Raw genomic sequence first — 20,699 nt, forward strand, 5'->3', positions numbered from 1 at the left:
ATATAGAAATGAAAATTCAACCCATAGTTCTCAAACAGTTTTATTAAAACCCATCTATAAATAATTAGTCATTAAGTCTTGACAAATTTATCTGAAGTATCATTATCTCATTTGTTTGGACAGTGAAAAATTAGATATATAAAAAATCAATACGTAGAACTAAGCCAAGTTAGTGATAAGTAACGATGAAGACAAAACGCACACGTGTGACATCCTCTTCCCACCAACATGCAGCCCCATGTGACTGACATCACCCTCTTCCCTGTGCAAACCAACCCCCCGCATGCAGCCCCATACACATGAAATCAACAACTTCCCTATACAGCCCACCCAACCACATGCAGCCACACGCAAATAACATCACCCACTACCCTGAGCAGCAGCTTGGCATACAGCCCCACACTACTGACATTGCAGAAACTCACGCTGACCCCCAGCAAGTAACCACCACTATCTCCGCACAGCCCCAAGTGATATCACTCCCTTCCCTGCACAGGCCCCAGCATGCAGCCCCATGCGAGTAATATCCCGTTCCTTGAGCAGCCCCCAACATGTATCACCCCCTTTTCCTCACAGGAACTCCGCATTTAGTGTGACATTACCCTCTTCACTATGCAGCCCCATGTGAGTTACATCACTCCCTTCACAACACAGCCACCTTGCATGCAGCCCCTCCTCATCATCATCACCCCCCTTCTCCGCGCAGCCCCTCATCATTGTCGTCACCCTTCTCCGCGCAGCCCCTCTTCATTATCGTCGTCACCCTTTTCCGCGCAGCCCCTCCTCATCATTATCGTCATCCCCCTTCTCCGGACCAGCCCCTCCTCATCACCATCGACCTCCTTCTCCGCACAGCCCCTCCTCATGACCATTGACCCCCTTCTCCGCGCAGCCCCTCATCATTATCGTCGTCACCCTTCTCCGCGCAGCCCCTCCTCATCATCGTTCCCCTTATCGTCTGCGCAGCCCTTCATCATCGTCCCTCTTCTCCGCGCAGCCCCTCCTCATCACTATCACCCCCTTCTCTGCAAAGCCCCTCATCACCATCGCCCCCCTTCTCCGCACAGCCCCTCATCACCATCAACCTCCGCGCAGCCCCTCCTCATCACCATCGCCCCCTTTCTCCGCGCAGCCCCTCATCACCATCAACCTCCGCGCAGCCCCTCCTCATCACCATCGCCCCCTTTCTCCGCGCAGCCCCTCCTCATCACCATCCCCTTCTCCGCACAGCCCCTCCTCATCACCACCCCCCCCTTCTCCGCACAGCCCCTCCTCATCACCCCCCCTCCTCATCACCATCGCCCCCCTTCTCCGCGCAGCCCCTCATCACCATCGCCCCCCTTCTCCGCGCAGCCCCTCCTCATCACCTCTTCTCCGCGCAGCTCATCATCATCGTCGCCCCCCCTTCTCCGCGCAGCCCCTCCTCATCATCCCCTTCTCCGCACAGCCTCACTCAAGTAACAAACCCTTTCACTTTGAAAGTCATCCCAATACAAGTAGCAACGGCCATTTCCCTGTGCAAGCCCCCCACATGACCCCCTTCCCTGTGCAAGCCCCCCAACATGACCTCCTTCCCTGTGCAAGCCCCCCAACGTGACCCCCTTCCCTGTGCAAGCCCTGCAACGTGCAACATGACCCCCTTCCCTGTGCAAGCCCCCCAATGTGCAACATGACCCCCTTCCCTGTGCAAGCCCCCCCAACATGCAACATGACCCCCTTCCCTGTGCAAGCCCCCCAATGTGCAACATGACCCCTTCCCTGTGCAAGCCTCCCAACATGCAACATGACCCCCTTCCCTGTGCAAGCCCCCCAATGTGCAACATGACCCCCTTCCCTGTGCAAGCCCCCCAACGTGCAACATGACCCCCTTCCCTGTGCAAGCCCCCCAACGTGCAACATGACCCCCTTCCCTGTGCAAGCCTCCCAACGTGCAACATGACCCCCTTCCCTGTGCAAGCCTCCCAACATGCAACATGACCCCCTTCCCTGTGCAAGCCCCCCAATGTGCAACATGACCCCCTTCCCTGTGCAAGCCCCCCAACGTGCAACATGACCCCCTTCCCTGTGCAAGCCCCCCAACGTGCAACATGACCCCCTTCCCTGTGCAAGCCTCCCAACGTGCAACATGACCCCCTTCCCTGTGCAAGCCTCCCAACATGGGAATGAGGACACTTTTTCCTGTATCCTCATTCCCATCTGCACACAGCTCCATTGTGCAGCTCCCACTCAAGTAACATGACCCCCTTCCCGGTGCAAGACCCCCAACATGAAATATGACCCCCTTAACTGTGCACGGCCCCCAACATGTAACATCACTCCTTCCCTGTGCATGGAGCTTCAGAACGACATGCAACCCCAAGTAGTCACATGATGCACTTTTTATGCCCCTAAGATACAATCTTAGTCAGTTACACTTAGTTCTATATGTAAAAAATTAAAAGCCACAATTTCCAGCTCCACACAGGTTCAGTATGCCGGACCTCACCCCACTCAGGGTGGTGTGTACACAACCTCATCACCGGCAGCCGCAGTATAGCGCTGCACTCTGGTATCAGATCTGACCCGGAGTCCTGGACTGAGTATGCCCCGCCCCTTCCGGTGACGTTATTCACTCAAAAAATCTACTCCGATCTGGACGCTAGCCAAGCTATAGTGCAACACTGAGAAGAATGCGCAGTGACGTCACTGACACGCGCCCGACCATTGGGAAGTTTTGCTCCAATGACAGGAAGAGGAGGACGGAGGAATGTGATTGGCAGTTTGCGTCCTCGGCCCCGCCTCCCCAGCACCCGTATGTTCGGGAAGATGGTGCGGTGTGAGCCGTGTGCAGCGCCCTGGCTCCTCTATCTGCCAGTGGCGACCCTTCTCTTAGCGCTGACAGCCAGCGCTCAGGACGATGGCATCCGGACACGTGTCCAGGTAAGGGGACGGCAGGCTGTCAGTAGAAGTCGCAGCAGTTCCGGATCCTATCACTACCTCCGGTGCAGGAATATGTGCTGGACCTCTGGCATTACTGCCCCCCACACACACAATTACATGGAGAAGGAGCTTCTGTCCAGGATGTGAGTTTCTCCTAATACTTTCCTATAGAGCTGCCATCCGTGACATGGCCGTTATTATGCAGCCCCCTCCATCTGATCCCGGGTGCTGCCCCTGTTTGTCTTTCATGCTGCGCAGTTAATCTGCTGGTGTTCTGTCTGTCTTCACTATGTGTCATCAGTTTTCTCATACGTCAACAAAAGAATGGTTCTTCAATCACATCCTAGCAACCGGTCCTTGAGAACCGCACGCCATCTGTGTGCTGGCCGTCTTCTTCATGGACCCGTTCATTTAAGGCCCCCTTCACACGTCCATGTAAAACGCGTACGTGATAAACCAGTAACAGTGTCGTTGTTGCTTGCCCGCCGCGAGCGCTTCCGTTTTGACCATCAGTGTTTGGTCCGGGTGTCCGTTTTGACCATCAGTGTTTGGTCCGTGTGTCTGTTTTTACCATCAGTGTTTGGTCCGTGTGTCTGTTTTTACCATCAGTGTTTGGTCCGTGTGTCCGTTTGACCATCAGTGTTTGGTCCGGGTGTCCGTTTTGACCATCAGTGTTTGGTCCGGGTGTCCGTTTTGACCATCAGTGTTTGGTCCGGGTGTCCGTTTTGACCATCAGTGTTTGGTCCGGGTGTCCGTTTTGACCATCAGTGTTTGGTCCGGGTGTCCGTTTTGACCATCAGTGTTTGGTCCGGGTGTCCGTTTTGACCATCAGTGTTTGGTCCGGGTGTCCGTTTTGACCATCAGTGTTTGGTCCGGGTGTCCGTTTTGACCATCAGTGTTTGGTCCGGGTGTCCGTTTTGACCATCAGTGTTTGGTCCGGGTGTCCGTTTTGACCATCAGTGTTTGGTCCGGGTGTCCGTTTTGACCATCAGTGTTTGGTCCGGGTGTCCGTTTTGACCATCAGTGTTTGGTCCGGGTGTCCGTTTTGACCATCAGTGTTTGGTCCGGGTGTCCGTTTTGACCATCAGTGTTTGGTCCGGGTGTCCGTTTTGACCATCAGTGTTTGGTCCGGGTGTCCGTTTTGACCATCAGTGTTTGGTCCGGGTGTCCGTTTTGACCATCAGTGTTTGGTCCGGGTGTCCGTTTTGACCATCAGTGTTTGGTCCGGGTGTCCGTTTTGACCATCAGTGTTTGGTCCGGGTGTCCGTTTTGACCATCAGTGTTTGGTCCGGGTGTCCGTTTTGACCATCAGTGTTTGGTCCGGGTGTCCGTTTTGACCATCAGTGTTTGGTCCGGGTGTCCGTTTTGACCATCAGTGTTTGGTCCGGGTGTCCGTTTTGACCATCAGTGTTTGGTCCGGGTGTCCGTTTTGACCATCAGTGTTTGGTCCGGGTGTCCGTTTTGACCATCAGTGTTTGGTCCGGGTGTCCGTTTTGACCATCAGTGTTTGGTCCGGGTGTCCGTTTTGACCATCAGTGTTTGGTCCGGGTGTCCGTTTTGACCATCAGTGTTTGGTCCGGGTGTCCGTTTTGACCATCAGTGTTTGGTCCGGGTGTCCGTTTTGACCATCAGTGTTTGGTCCGGGTGTCCGTTTTGACCATCAGTGTTTGGTCCGGGTGTCCGTTTTGACCATCAGTGTTTGGTCCGGGTGTCCGTTTTGACCATCAGTGTTTGGTCCGGGTGTCCGTTTTGACCATCAGTGTTTGGTCCGGGTGTCCGTTTTGACCATCAGTGTTTGGTCCGGGTGTCCGTTTTGACCATCAGTGTTTGGTCCGGGTGTCCGTTTTGACCATCAGTGTTTGGTCCGGGTGTCCGTTTTGACCATCAGTGTTTGGTCCGGGTGTCCGTTTTGACCATCAGTGTTTGGTCCGGGTGTCCGTTTTGACCATCAGTGTTTGGTCCGGGTGTCCGTTTTGACCATCAGTGCTTGGTCCGGGTGTCCGTTTTGACCATCAGTGCTTGGTCCGGGTGTCCGTTTTGACCATCAGTGCTTGGTCCGGGTGTCCGTTTTGACCATCAGTGCTTGGTCCGGGTGTCCGTTTTGACCATCAGTGCTTGGTCCGGGTGTCCGTTTTGACCATCAGTGCTTGGTCCGGGTGTCCGTTTTGACCATCAGTGCTTGGTCCGGGTGTCCGTTTTGACCATCAGTGCTTGGTCCGGGTGTCCGTTTTGACCATCAGTGCTTGGTCCGGGTGTCCGTTTTGACCATCAGTGTTTGGTCCGGGTGTCCGTTTTGACCATCAGTGTTTGGTCCGGGTGTCCGTTTTGACCATCAGTGTTTGGTCCGGGTGTCCGTTTTGACCATCAGTGCTTGGTCCGGGTGTCCGTTTTGACCATCAGTGCTTGGTCCGGGTGTCCGTTTTGACCATCAGTGTTTGGTCCGGGTGTCCGTTTTGACCATCAGTGTTTGGTCCGGGTGTCCGTTTTGACCATCAGTGTTTGGTCCGGGTGTCCGTTTTGACCATCAGTGTTTGGTCCGGGTGTCCGTTTTGACCATCAGTGTTTGGTCCGGGTGTCCGTTTTGACCATCAGTGTTTGGTCCGGGTGTCCGTTTTGACCATCAGTGCTTGGTCCGGGTGTCCGTTTTGACCATCAGTGCTTGGTCCGGGTGTCCGTTTTGACCATTAGTGTTTCTCATGGATGGATAAAGAAGTAAATGACAAGGCTTCTCCTGTACTCTGCAATGTTAAACACATACAGCACCAGGACTGTACACTGCTGCCGTCCGAGTGCTGTACGTGTTTTTCACAGACCTATAGACTTTTATTGGCCTTTGTCATACACCTGCTGGAAAAAAATGGACATTTCTCCATGTGTTTTGCATGGACACACAGTCTGTGTAAAAACATGGCCATGTACATAGTACCATAGGTTATAATGGGTACATATACCCGTGAAAAAAATGCATACCACACACACACTGGAAACAAGGACATGTGAAGAAAGCCTAAATAAGAGTCTGGTCTGCAGACCACCAATAACAACAACAAAAAATAATCAACAGATGTGTGAATGGCCCCATAGAAAACCAGAGGGCACCTGAACAAAAAATCCTGGCTTCTAAATCTGTCCTAAGGGCTCATTCAGACGTCAGAGATTTTTCATCAGTGTTTGAATGGCAAAACTAGGAGTGAAACAGAGAGAACCTCTAATTGAAAGATTTACACCTGTTCCGTGTTGTGGAGACACTCCTGGTTTTGGCATAGAAACACTGATGAAAAATCACTGACATCTGAATGAGGCCTAAGGCTCAGTGCTCACAGCGTCATGGGCCACCATTCAGTGTATATGTCTGGTGTAGTCATAGGGCTCCAATCCCCGATGGAGGCCACAACTTTGTGTTTTGCCTATGCCAGGATGGTGTACATCGGTTTACCTTTTGTCTGCTCTGCAACAGACTGCAGTTTCCTTTACAGATGTTCCCCGCAAAAAAACAAAAATTGTTCAGTTATAATTTTTTTTAAATTTATTTATTTTTTAAATAATGGGACCCTATGGGTAACATATGCCATTGTATGTCTATGCAGCCCCATGGGTCAGAGCGATGCCTCCAGTAAACGGCTCGGATGTTGTATGTGCTGGTGTTTATTAGATGTGAATGGCCGATATGTAATGCTACATCTCTTAACATGTCTATATTAGTAAATCATTTATATTGTGCCGTTCCTTTGTTCTTGAATTTTATGAATAAATTGACAACTAGGTGTTACCAGTTGAGGTGGCTTCTTTACACAGTGTGACATTCATTGTCTAATCAGTGCTAAATATGCAAGGTCACACCCTATTGACAATTGGAATGGTAACACCCACTTGTCAACTGATTTCTAAATATTCAGGAAGAATTATAGGAGAACAACACATAGTTACAAGAAAAAATGCTTCAAAATTTGCTAAGCAGTCATGCAGTAAGTGTGTCAGAAGAATCCCCCCATCATCAGCAATTCTTTACACAGCTTTTATCTCCTGGGCATATTTGACACATGCACTTCTGTAGTGCGCCCCACAATGTAAGATATAATCTGAGGGAACACTGAGTCCATCAGCAGCAGATCTGCTGTATAACAGAAATATGTGCTAGTACATGGTGGTGTCATAATGTATTGCTGAGCTTCTTCATATTGCCAAACATGTTGGAATTTGTAGGGGTGAGTAAGTCTTTAGTATTGGTGATTAATGGGATGCTAATATCCTGGAAGATTTCCTGGTTTATAAAGATTTAAAGGGAGACTGTCTGCCCACTTCAACTAACCACCAAGCCTTGTAAGATATGGAACAATAATAAAAATTCATTGTTTTAGTTTTTAAATCTGTTCCTCCGTCACCCCCGTCCTAAAGAACTTTTAGTGTAATATGCAAATGAAGGTGCTCAGTGCAGATTTTTGGTGGTAAATGCCTCAGTGCATCATTCCTCCCACTTATATTATTACTCCCACTTCTGTATTGAATGACATAGCACTGTCTGAAGATAAACCACCATTATGTGAACGCTGCCCAAGTGCAGGATAGAGCCCACAAATCTCTATCTCCTCGCTCATAACATCACTTCACTGAAGTGATATCAGAGGAGACTGCAATGTCAGAAGCCAGGAGAGAGTGATTTGTGTTCTCTCTGGAGTACTGTAGTGATAGCAGAGTAGACAGCAATGTCATCAGTGAAGAGTGATTTGTGTGTTCTCTTGCAGTGGCAACGATCACATAACAGCCAGCTCTGTCAATCAACATAGGAGTGGCAGAAATCTAAGCAAGTGGGTAGAACAGTGCACCAAGGCACTTAGCCAAACCAAGGTTGCACTGAGCACATTTGTTTGCATATTATAATAAAGTTGTTTTTGGGGCAAAATATTTAAAAACAAAAAAGTTCTGTGTCCTACAAGGATATGTGGTTAGTTAGTGTAAATTTGGGGTGACAGACTCAATTTAGTCCTGCAGTAGGGGAAAATAAGTATTTGATATATTGCCGATTTTGCAAGTTTTCCCACCTACAAAGAATGGAGAGGTCTGTAATTTTTATCGTAGGTATACTTCAACTGTGAGAGACAGAAGCTAAAAATAAAAAACAGAAAATTACGTTGTATGATTTTTACATAATTGCATTTTATTGCATGAAATAAGTATTTGATCACCTACCAACCAGTAAGAATTCTGGCTGCTCTTAGACCTCTAAGTTTTTCATTAAGAAACCCTCTTACCTCATTACCTGTATTAATTGCACCTATTTGAACTCGTTACCTGTACAAAAGACACCTGTCCACACATTCAATCACTTACACTCCAACCTTTCCGCCATGGCCAAGACCAAAAAGCTGTCTAGGGACACCAGGGACAAAATTGTAGACCTGCACAAGGCTGTGATGGGCTACAGGACAGTAGGCAAGCAGTTTGAGAAGGCAACAACTGTTGGCACAATTATTAGAAAATGGAAGAAACACAAGATGACTGTCAATCTTCCTCAGTCTGGAGCTCCATGCAATATCTCTCTTCATGAGGTAAGGATTATTCTGAGAAAGGTCAGGAATCAGCTCAGAACTACACAGGAGGACCTGGTCAATGACCTGAAGAGAGCTGGGACCACAGTCTCAAACATTACCGTTAGTAACACACTACGCCGTCATGGATTAAAATCCTGCAGGGCGCGCAAGGTACCCCTGCTCATGCCAGCACATGTCCAGGCCTGTTTGAAGTTTGCCAGTTACCATCTGGATGATCCAGAGGAGGCATGGGCAAGGTCATGTGGTCAGATGATATCAAAAAGTTCTATTTTGGTCTCAACGCCACTCGCCATGTTTGAAGGAAGAAGGATGAGTACAACGCCCAAGAACACCGTCCCAACCGTGAAGCATGGTGGGGTTAACATCATACTTTGGGGGTGCTTTTCTGGGGACAGGATGACTGCACCATATTGAAGGGAGGATGGATGGGATCATGTATTGCGAGATTTTGGCCAACAACCTCTTTCCCTCAGTAAGAGCAGTAAAGATGGGTCGTGGTTGGGTCTTCCAGCATGATAATGACCTGAAACACGCAGCCAGGGCAACTAAGGAGTGGCTCCGTAAGAAGCATTTCAAGGTCCTGGAGTGGCCTAGCCAGTCTCCAGACCTGAACCTAATAGAAAATTTTTGGAGGGAGCTGAAGATCAATGTTGCCCAACTACAACCCTGAAACCTGAAAGATCTGAAGAAGATCTGTATGGAGGAGTGGGCCAAAATCCCTGCTGCAGTGTGTGCAAACTTGGTCAAGAACAACAGCAAACATCAGACCTCTGTAATTGCAAACAAAGGTTTCTGTACCAAATATTAAGTTCTGTTTTTCTATTGCATGAAATAAATAAGTATTTGATACAATAAAATGCAAATTAATTATGTAAGAATCATACAATGTGATTTTTCTAGATTTTTTTTTTTTTTAGATTGTCTCTCATAGTAGAAGTATACCTACCTACGCTAAAAATTAGACTTCTCCATTCTTTGTAGGTTCAAAAACCTGCAAAATCGGCAGTGTATCAAATACTTATTCCCATTGTATATAAAAAAAAGCCCTAACAGCAGGGAAAGAAAGTTAATAAAAATTATAAAATAAAACAAATGTAATCTGAGTAGGGAGATGACATTTAGAGGGGGTGGGGAAGGACAATTAACCGCAGGATGATTAGGAGGTTGGGGAATGATTTATTGAAATTGATCTAGAAATTTGATTTTTTTTTTTTTCTAACACTACGCCCAAAGCTGTCCAGAATCGCTTCTCACAGAACAACTACAGGGGTAGAAGAGAGAGGCACAGTCCAAGTGCTGTGGTGTTTGATAAACATTTGGGGGTTTGATCACTGTGATAGGGTCTATCACAGTGATCAAACATAAGAAACCAATGAATTTGGTTCCTAACGTTGCCGGGTGCAAGCAGGCCGATCTTGACACCCGCCATTTTACATCGGAAAGAGGGTGGGGGGTTGCGCTACTGGTACCGAGGTACCGTGCTGGCTTGGGGACACCATTTCTCTCTCCTCTGACATATTAGATCATGTCAGAGGAGAGAGAAATGTTTTTTAACGTGTGGTTTTTTTTTTTTTTTTTCTTTATTTTATGTGATCGGATACTGTAAAAACCGGCCCTGATCATGTTCTCCAGGGTCTCAGCTCCCCATAGTAGCTGAAGCCCTGGAGATTTTGTGACTCTGGAGGGGTGCTATACACTTGTTCCCGATCGCCATTTGGAACCGGCCATGAGGGAGTCCCCTTAGCGGCCACCATTATGATGAGTGTCGTCGGTCGTTAAGGACAAAAAAATCTTTTGTTCAACTATGGGACAATAAATTACAATTTGGCCATCTTCTTTCCAGGTGTTGGCGGTGTGTCATTGGTCGGCTAAAACAATCATTTGTTAATAAATCCTACTTTATGAGTAAAATCGTCCATTTTTATGAATCTTTATTCAGACATCAGTTTTTCAGGTATGAGTTCTATCTGTGTTTACCATGGATATAACTTGTACCCATCATAGTATATGGGGCTGTTCATTTCTGTATATTTTTTTTCAGACCAAGTGGTCCTGTACCAAATCACAGAGACGTGTATGCTTTTTATCAAAATCACAGAGCCATCTTGCCAATGCAAGTCTTTGGGTCTGTGAAAAAAATTGGACAGCACTCGGATGCCATCCGTATACTGCCTGTTTCTCACTGTTTGATAGAAGCTAGAAAAACCTCCATTTTTTTTTTTTTCTGCATATGAGAAAAGCTGATGGTATAAACTGACACTGACCGATCCGATAAAAATCTGATGAACAACACTGATGAAAATTAGTCCATTCTTTGCGTATGAAAAAAAGCAGTGATGTGTGAATGAGATCTAATCTGGAAGATAAGAGATTAAAAAGCATGACTTCTATTCCCATTTTTATTGAAGTAGTCTTCACATCTTGTGTAAATTATTAATCAGATAGCATACAAGTGAAAAAGTGGATCACATGATTGGAAAAGCGATGTCACCAGAGGGAAGGAGACCTCCTGCATATTACACCATGCCTATGGCCATTGTGCAATATAGTATCACTGTTCAATGCTTACAAGTAAATGATTCCCGTATTAACTCCAAAAGAATATCGTTGTATCATAAGGGGCGAGCGAGCGAGCGTGATCGGTGTCCGGAATCTATCGACGTATTCCAAACCTGCTTCTACAAATCCCTTTACCTCTTCCCGATTAGGTGATATTTTTCTTTTGTGCTTTTGTTTCTTTCCTCTTTTTCTAAGAGCCATATCTTTTTTTTTTCCCCTCATTGACCTAACCCTGCGAGGGCTTGTTTGTACTTTTGAATGTCAACATCCACTTTATCATGTAATATACTGGAAAGCAGGGGAAAATCCAAGTGCAGTGAAATAGAGAAAACAGTGCCATTGTTTTTTTATTTAGTGTTCATTATACGGTATAAATGACCTATGATATTCTAGGACGTCCCTCCTGACAGCACACCAGGTAGTGCTTCTCATCCTCTATAAGGACAGGAAAACACACAAGAGGTTAAATAGCCCCTGCCACCCTCACCCACCAGTTGTTTTTCTCCTGTCCCTAGGAGGACAGAATGCCAGAGGGTTTTTTTTTAATTGTTATTTTTAGTTCTAAATTTTTAACGTGGGAAAAAATTTGAATTTTTTTTTTTTTTTCTTCCATATTTTAAGACTTTTTTTTTTTTTTCCCTTTTCATTGTATTTGTTGGTTCCCTCTGGGGACCTAAGCCTGGGATCATCCGATCGCTTGTGCTATGTACAGCAATACAGGCTGGTGTAAATAGGAGATCATGATTTTTGCTGTATACAGCAAAACTGTAGTATTGCTGACACGACAGGAGTACCATCATGAAAGGCACAGGGGTCTTCAACAGACCCCTATCAGTACACCGCGATTGCGTCACGGGCACCGATGGGCGGTTAGAACATGGCGCCCCCCCCCTGCCGAAGCGCTGTCACAGATTTACAGTGGCACTTAACAGGTTAAGAGCCGTGGGCAGAGCTTTGCTCCGCACGCAGCTGTTAGAGGCAGATGATTGCTGAATATCTCAGCCAGAATCATCTGCCGGCAAATATAGGGGCTCAGTTTCTAAGCCCGCATCAGAGTCAGGGAGCTGGTATATGACATAACTGTCGGTAAGGAGTTAACATAATATCTGTATGTAAACACCCGACCAGTTCCTCATCTGTGAGAGAAGATACTCGTTCTAAAATGTGTGTGGAAACTTAGCTTAACACCTTAACGACCTCCGATACGCATTAAAACAGTGGCCGCTAAGGGGCCTTATTCCCTCATTGCCGCTTGAAAAAGCGATTGGGAAGAAGTCTATTGTGCCCCCCCAAGAGTCCGAAAATCTCCGTGGTCTCAGCTGCCTGGGTTAGCTAAGACCCTGGAAAATACAATCAGGGTCCATTTTTCACACAAAAAAAGTGTCAATTTTTCTCTCATGTCAGAAGAGAGAACTATGTCCCCAAGTTCCCCTCTGTGCCTCCACCATGTCCCGGGCTTCCTGATCCATCCCCCGACCCTCCCTTCCTCATAATAATTATCATGAAAAAAAAAAAAATGGCCGGGGCATGCGCAGTGCGCCCACCGAGATCTTCCGGCTGGCAACAGCAGGGAATTTTCCTATTGGTTCCAGACTTTTGATCACTTTGATAGACCCTATCACAGTGATTAAAAGTCTAATGATTAGTAAATCATCCTTGTGTCATCCCCTTAGTCAGATTTTTTTATTTTTTATTTTATAGTTTTTATTTCATTCTTTTCAGTTGGGATCGAGGTTGGGCTTAAAAATGGGCTTAGGGTTGAGATTAGGAGTGGGGTTAAGGTTGGAGTCAGGGTTGGGTTAGGGGTGGGGTTAAGCTTGGGGTTGGGCTTAAAAATGAGGTTGGGTTAGAGGTGGGGTTGGGGTTAGGATTTTTTCAAAACTAAAAAAAAAATAACGATATGACGACTAGTGTTGAGCGCAAGTGCCCGCTACTTGAGTTTGCATTGGGTGCTGGGGTATGCATTGGGTATGTGAGGATTTCCTGCCATACACGAGAAATCCCTGCATGTATATATATTTTTTGGGGGTGTCTTAACAGCCGCAAAGCATGTGGGACGGGCACTCGAGCATGACACTCAAGCACCCGCGATACTTGGTGCATACCAGAGTACTCGATACAAACTCGACTAGCGAGCACTTGCGCTCAACACTAATGACAGCATATTCAATATGATGACTTAATGTTATCAAATTCTGTGTCGTACCTTTGGCTTCAAAATCCTCACTATACCCCTGGATAAAATCCTTGAGGGGTGTAGTTTCCAAAATGGGGTCACATGTGGGTGGTTTCTGCTGTGTAGGCACCTTAGGGGCCCTGCAAATGTGACAAGTCACCTGCAATCTATTTGAACCAATTTATGTTCCAAAACTCAAATGGTGCTTTTTCTGTTCCGAGCCCGACCGTTTGTCCAAACAGGACTGACTTTTTGACTACATGTGGGGTAGCAAACTGTATTGGTGTTACCTCTTGCAAAAGTGAAAAAATTGGGGCTAAAGCAACATTTTAGAGGTAACATGTAATTTTTTTTTTCCACTTTGTATTCCTCTGTAGCACATGAAGGGTTAAAAAAAAATTCTGACAGCTGTTTTAAAGAAGTTGTCCACTACTTTATTCCCTCCCCCCTCCCCCAATGTATCCCCCCGGGGCCCCTAAGACTTATTGTAAATACCTTCCATTGCAGATAATGCTTGTGAGCGGTGCTATCGGTGGCCGCTCACAGACATCACGTGACCCCGCTCTGTCGTCACCACAAGTGAGGCATGACTCAGCGCTGGGGTCCCCCTGGTGGCTGCTGGGTTGTGGGCGAGGTTACCCCCGCGTCACACCCAGCCCACAGCCTGGCATCCACCGTGGAACCAGGAAGATCGTGACCCCCGGCTGCTGCCAGCACTTGTCGTGACGTCAGCGGATGTCAGAGCCGGCTGCAGCTGGGGGTCACGTGATGCCTGTGAGCGGACAGCGATTGCGCAGCTCACAGGCATCTGCAACATAAGGTATTTGCAAAACGTCTTAGGGGCCCCGGGGGGATACGTGGGGGTGATATAAAGTAGTGGACAACCCCTTTAAAGTATTTCAGGGGTTCAGTTTTTAAAATGGTATCACTTTTGAGGAGTTTCCTATATATAGGAGCCTCAAGGTCCATTGAAATCTGAATAGGTCCCTAAAGAAACAGTTTTTTTTAAATGTGTTGAAAAAGTGAGAAATTGCTGCTAAAGTTTTAACTCCTCTAACATCCTAACAAAATAAATCTTGTAGACTGTGAGTCCTCGTGGGCAGGGTCCTCTCTCCTCCTGTACCAGTCGCTTACTCGTTTTGTTCAAGATTATTGTTCTTGCTATGTATACCCCCTATTTCACATGTAAAGCGCCATGGAATAAATGGCGCTATAATAATAATAAAATGATGTAGATGTGTAAAGTAGACATATGGAAGTTATTATTTATTAATTATTTTGTACAGGGTCACGAACTGGTTTAAGAATATAAAGTTTGAAAATTGCGTTTTTTTTTTTTTTTTTTTACATTTTCGCCAAAATTGTGACATTTTCACAAATAAGTGATATCAAACAAATTTACCACTAACACGAAGTACAATATGTCACGAAGAAACAATCTCCGGGATCCAGTGAAGTGTTCTGACACTGGTCAGATTTCTAAAATTTGGCCTGGTCATTTAAGGTCAAAATTAGCTCAGTCACTAAGGGGTTAATACTGTGGTGGTGATGATGATGGTGGTGGTGGTGATATGATATTATTATATATATTTTAGGAGACTGTAACTGTGAATGTGACAACGATACATGGACAAAAGAAGGTGACACAACAGGTAAGTCCATCCACTCATTTAGTCATATTTGGTAAATCTGAATGTGGAAAAGATCTTACAAGTTTAGCCGCAGCCCGCCCCACTGAGAACAAAGGTGTGGGTTTTTTTTGGACTTTTTTTTTGTCCCACCCAACTTATGAGAGCGATTTTGTTTTTTTCACTTGGCATAGCTGTGATTTCTCTGTATTTTTTTCACTTTATTTTTTTTCCCGTGTTGTCATTTAATTTACTGTGTCGTGCATAGTATGGGCTGCAACTAAATAGAAATTCTGCCCTTTTCTGTTTTTCTTTTTACCATACTGTGCATTAAGAAAGGCAGGTAACTTTATTCTGCGGGTCAGTATGATTAGAGCGATTTAACTTTATGTAGTTTTTGTTTTACTATTTTTAAAGGAGGAAAAACAACTTTATTTTCCCAAATTTTGAGAACCATGAGATTTTATTTATAAGCCAACCTAATTGCATGGAGGCTTTTTTTGTTTTGTGGGCCAAGCTGTAATTTTTATTGGTATAATGGTTATTTTTTTTAATTTACTGCATTCACGTAATAAACAAACTGTTATGGATGTGACAGATCAAAGTATGTATGCTTTGTTTCGGTCTTCTTGTTTTTTTGTCTTGAGCACCCTAGCTCTAGCTCCTGATCTCGCTCCATACAAGTCATGTGCACATCTGCCAGACATATATGCCATGTTTTGTTGGGGGCTTAAGAACGTTAGATAGGCCCTTCATTTATTATGCATGCCTTTGTTAGAAACGCATGCATTTTTCTGTAGTTTTAGACGATGCTGCATTTATCTAGAGCCTGTAGGATGCTCTAGCAGTTCTTGTTGTTTTGTTACCATTTTAAATACTATGGACCTGTTCCCATATGCACAAATGCTATTTTTTATTGTTTTGCTACAATTTTTCTATGCGTTTGCTTTGCTTTGATTTGATGCGTTTCTGTTGAAGATTTGATGTAGCTTGTTTTATTAAAGACACCTTGGGATTCTGTACTCAAAGGGAACCTGTCATGTCATTTGTACTGTCCCCAGGTCACTATTAGTGATGCAATATGCATCACTGACATACTTTTTCCATAAATCGCTGCTATACCCATTAACCAAAAATCACTTTATATACTTATCTTACTTGCTCATTCAGTCATAGGGGTGTTCTTCATTCACTGTATTCAGTCATGGTAGTCGTCGCCCACTCAAATTTGCATTCTGTCCCAGTGTTTGCGGCAACTTCATCTGATTAATGGAGTTCAAATTCTGCGCTTGCACATTTTGCAGTATTAGCCAGCTTGCACAGTATGTGTGTGTGACATCCACGCTTACTCAATGTGTAGGTTTTAGTCGCGCATGCGCATCGTTCATGGCGTCCCTGCACGTGCGTAGTAAAGCTGTGTTCAGTTCACAGCTTCACTGACTGTGCGCATGCACGGGAACCCTGTGAACAACGCACAAGCGCGGCTAAAACCTTCACACTCCTGCAAACAGCACGCACAGCATGAATCTGGGTTAGCTACTTGTTACCCTTAGTATGGAACTTCATTAATCACCTGCTATTTATTGCACTATAGCACTTTAGGTGTTATTAATTTATGTGCACTGCACTTTATATATCATATATTTATCTGGGTTAGTGATTTTTGTTCTGAATATGAAGTTTCATAATTAATTTATTTATGTATTGCACTTTAGATTTTTGTACACTGCACTTTGTCATACTATATACTCTATTCTGAATGTGATATATAGATTTACACACTGATATTAATTTAATTATATTTTTGAGCATTTTTTTTTTTTTTTGGGTTTAATAGTTTTGGGAACATGTTTATCATCCATTATTTACTGTTAGTCAAAAGGATTAAAAAAGTTGTCCACTACTTTTTCATTGATGCTCCATCAGTAGGATAGGGGCATCAATGTTGGGGTCCCCGGCAATTCCGCTGCAGAAATACTTAAAAACCACTTGGTAGAAGGTCTGCCGTGTTCCCCAAAGATAATCCGCTACAGATTATCATTGCGGAAAAATATGCAGCACTACCAATTATTTTGCGGAATCTCGGCATTTTCGCCGCCATTTACTTCCATTGGACCGCATCACTGCATCTGCAAATGCGGATTCCATGCTTTTCAATGTGTGGATGGTACCTGGGTTTGGAGAAGAGGAGACTCTCCTCCGGACCCGGGTACCATAGTACCCCCGCCGATCAGCTGTTGTTGGCGCCGCCGGCCGGAAGTGCTTACCTGCGGTGCCTGGCCATCTAGCTGTAGTGACCGCCGCAGGGTACTACACATACGTCTTCGATTCAATTCAATGCCTCCACTGCTAACAGCTAATCGGTGGGGATGCCGGGCCTGGCTGATCAAACACTGATGCCCTATCCTTTGGATAGGGCATCATTGAAAAAGTAGTAGACAACTTTTTTAAGTGTCTAAAAGGCAGAATATTACAGTGATGAGGACAAGACTAATTTTCTGACTTTTATTTATAACCAACTCCCTTTTCTTATCTCACCAGTCAATCCATGTTTTTACACATGCTGTATCTACAATGGATTCTGACAGATCTGTTGCTTGCCAATTTCATCTACTAAGCTAAAGTCACTCCTTGTTTGCAGTGCTGGCAGTTTTCAGAGGAGATATAAAGAGAACACCGTACAATGGAAAGTTTTTTTATTTTTTTTCATTCCACAAAATACATTCCGTTTCACAAGTGTGGGTATTGATTTTACCAGTGATTTGAAATACATGTACTAGAGAGGGATTTTTTTTTCTCTTCATAAATTCATTTTTAAATTCAGGCTTGCTCTGTTTAAACAGATTTATAAGCAGTTGTGGTTAAGTATTTGGTATTAAGAGTGATCAGTATAATTGAAAAAAAAAAAAAAAAAAAAAAGCAAAATCATTCTTTATCATGAAAATTGACTTAATCACCAAAAAAACATTTCCACTTAATGTCAGCCCTGTCATGACAAATGACATGCTTACATAATCTTAATAATCTTCTCACAAAGAGAGAGAGGTTTATTTGCTGTGAATAAGGCTTTAGGGTACCCTAAAGTCCAGCAAGTGACAATACCATATACTAAAGAGTCAGCCAAGGGATCGGTTCAACACCGGTGCAGAGCTTGCTCAGGAATGGCAGCAGGCAGGTGTCAGTGCATATGCACGCACTGTCAGGCAAAGGCTTTTGGAGACTGGCTTGCTGTCAAGAAAGACAGGAAAGAAGGCACTTCTTTCCAAGAAACACATCAAGAACAGACTGACATTCTGCAGGACATGCAGGCATTGGACTGCCGAGAACTGGCGTAAAGTTATTTTCTTTAATGAAGCTACCTTTAAACTGTTTAGGAAATCTGGAAGTATGGTTGTCTGAAGAAAGGGTGAGCACGACAATCAGCCCTTTGTCATTTTGTCATGTCAATAGTGAAATATTCTGTGACTATTCATGTTTGTGGTTGCTTTTCCATCTATGGAGTGGGCTTACCCAAATTTTGCCTAAGAACACTGCAATGAATAAAAAAATGCTATGTAAATGTTCTCCAAAAGCAACTTCCCCCAAAGATCCAGAAGCGATTTGGTGATGAACAATGCTTTTTTCCAACATTATAGAGACCATGTCACAAGGCAAAAGTGATGACTAAGTGACTCTGTGAACAAAACATTGAATATTGGGTCCACGGCCAGGAAATTTTAAGATGTCAATCCCATGGAAAACCTGTGATCAATACTCTGAATGTTGATGGACAAACTAAGGCAGGAATTGTGATAAACTCCAATGACAGATTAGACAAAAATGTGTTGACATCAGTCAGGATTTAGCCCAGATTTTATTTGTTTCTTATCTAGCGCCATCATATTCTGCAGCGCTTTACAGACATTATGGGCACTGTCCCCATTGGGGCTCACAATCTTAATTTCCTATCAGTATGTCTTTGGAATGTGGGAGAAAACCGGAGAACCCGGAGGAAACCCACGCAAACACGGGGAGAACATACAAACTCCTTGCAGATGTTGTCTTTAGTAGGACTTGAGCCCTGCACCCCTGCGCTGCAAGGTTACAGTACTAACCACTGAGCCACTGTGCTGCCGAGATTCTAAAATCCAGGGTGTATTGCTGAAGTTTTGAAAAGTACGGGTCAACACTGTAAGTATTGAGTCTACATAAACTTGATGGATTTGTCAAAAGTATTAAAACCTATGAAATGCTTATAATTGTACTTCAGTAACCATAGAAACATCTGACTCGGAGATAAAAACACTTAAACAGTTTGTGAAAAACAAAGTTTGTGTCAATCTCAAAACTTTTGTCCTCGACTGTAGTAGGATAGCTTGGCCCTCACTGCATCTTCCTTTATATATAATGTTTTTGGGCAGTAATAATTTCTCTTTCCCGTTTAGGTCAGCTCCAATATTAGCTTTGTAAGGAGACAAATACACCTCAATGGATTTCCTGTAAACAGTGGCGTTTCTCGAATAACCTGCCCTATGCACATAAGTAAGTTGTCTATGTCGTCAGTATGAGTTTTGAACCCTGGAAAGATCACAGAACAAAATGTATTTTGATCTTTGCAGCTTACTAATCTATGATATTTTGGTTCTATGGGTCTTAAGCACCAGGCAGTGATCACAGGTAAATCTTTTCGGTCCCAACGCTGTCCATGGTGAAAACAGACAGCGCACGGACCAGTATTAGTGAATTGGTACATTCACATGAACAATTTTCTAAACCGACCAGTGGTCTGTGTAGAAAAACAAATTGCATTATGCGCTAGTCCAATTTGTTGTTCAGATGAGACCCGCCTATATAATTCAATGGGTACACAAAAAAGCAGATGCCATACGGACGCCATCCATATAGCATCCGTTTTTAACAGATCTATTGTCATTGTTTATACAGGAAACTATATTTGGCCTTGCATAATTTTTTTTTTTTTTTTGGTTATTTATGTATAATAACTGATGTAACTTCCACCCCAGTTGTGGAAAATTTATTTTACATTCCAAGGACAGTTTTTCAATTAATGTCCTAAAAAGGACTGGTTTGTATCTAGCCCTATACAGCTCCTATAGTCATTTGAGTTGATGCATCAAAGATATCACGAGAAACGAGCTGTGAAAAGTTGCATTTTTTTTTTTGTGCAAACGCAATGTATTCATGTCATTCTCTCCCCACTTTGTTGGAGTTGGGGCAGAACAGGGGCGTGGCGACCCCAGCTCATCCAAACGGAAGTCCCATGGAAAAACAAAGTTAAAAAAAAAATGTAAAAACAAATCACAAAATAAAAACCGAGCAAAAAATATTACACCCATAAATACGGATATTTAATGTAAAAAAAAAAATAAAATAAAAATAAACCAAAAAGTACACTTTTGGTATCACTATATCCGGAACGACACTTTTTGTAAAATTTGACACACTATTTAATGCCTAAAGTGAGCACCGTAAAATAAATTAATAAAATGGCAAAAATGTATATATTTTCATCATACAGCCAAACAAAAGTGGAATAAAACTCGATCGTCAGAAAGTTGTATATAAATAGAAGTGGTATCTCTGAAAATGCCGCAAAAAACACCCCCCCCACACCCTCCCCTCCTCAGCTCTGTCTGCAGAAAAATAAAAAGCTATAAGCTCTTGGAATATATCAAGGCAAAAAATATATATATATATATATATATTTTTTATATGTACCATATTTTTTGGACCATAAGACGCACTTTTTTGCCCCCCAAATTTGGGAGGAAAATGGGGGATGGGTCTTATGGTCCGAATGTACCTTCCCAGGGAGTTGCGGTGGTAGTGGAGCGGGATAACAGGAATCAGAGTCCCTTCCTGTCTCAG

General features: G+C 44.3%; 1 protein-coding gene across 3 annotated transcripts in view; it reads left to right on the top strand.

Moving 5' to 3' along the window:
• The first annotated feature begins 2,722 nt into the window (after positions 1–2,722).
• The window catches only part of GINM1 (glycosylated integral membrane protein 1), a 59,127-nt gene continuing 41,150 nt past the window's right edge, over positions 2,723–20,699 (top strand). Inside the window, exons 1-3 of one of the 3 annotated variants that reach the window (XM_073671401.1) lie at positions 2,723–2,919; positions 14,799–14,855; positions 19,256–19,352. In XM_073671401.1, the coding sequence (XP_073527502.1) occupies positions 2,794–2,919; positions 14,799–14,855; positions 19,256–19,352 (280 nt within the window). In that variant the 5' untranslated portion in view covers positions 2,723–2,793. The remainder of the gene's footprint in view (positions 2,920–14,798; positions 14,856–19,255; positions 19,353–20,699) is intronic. The other 2 variants (XM_073671400.1, XM_073671402.1) reach the window with 2 other exon arrangements.

Source organism: Phyllobates terribilis, unplaced genomic scaffold (genome assembly GCF_046119375.1).
Source record: "Phyllobates terribilis strain yellow unplaced genomic scaffold, ASM4611937v1 Scaffold_3__8_contigs__length_932513732, whole genome shotgun sequence".
Classification (NCBI taxonomy): Eukaryota; Metazoa; Chordata; class Amphibia; order Anura; family Dendrobatidae; genus Phyllobates; species Phyllobates terribilis.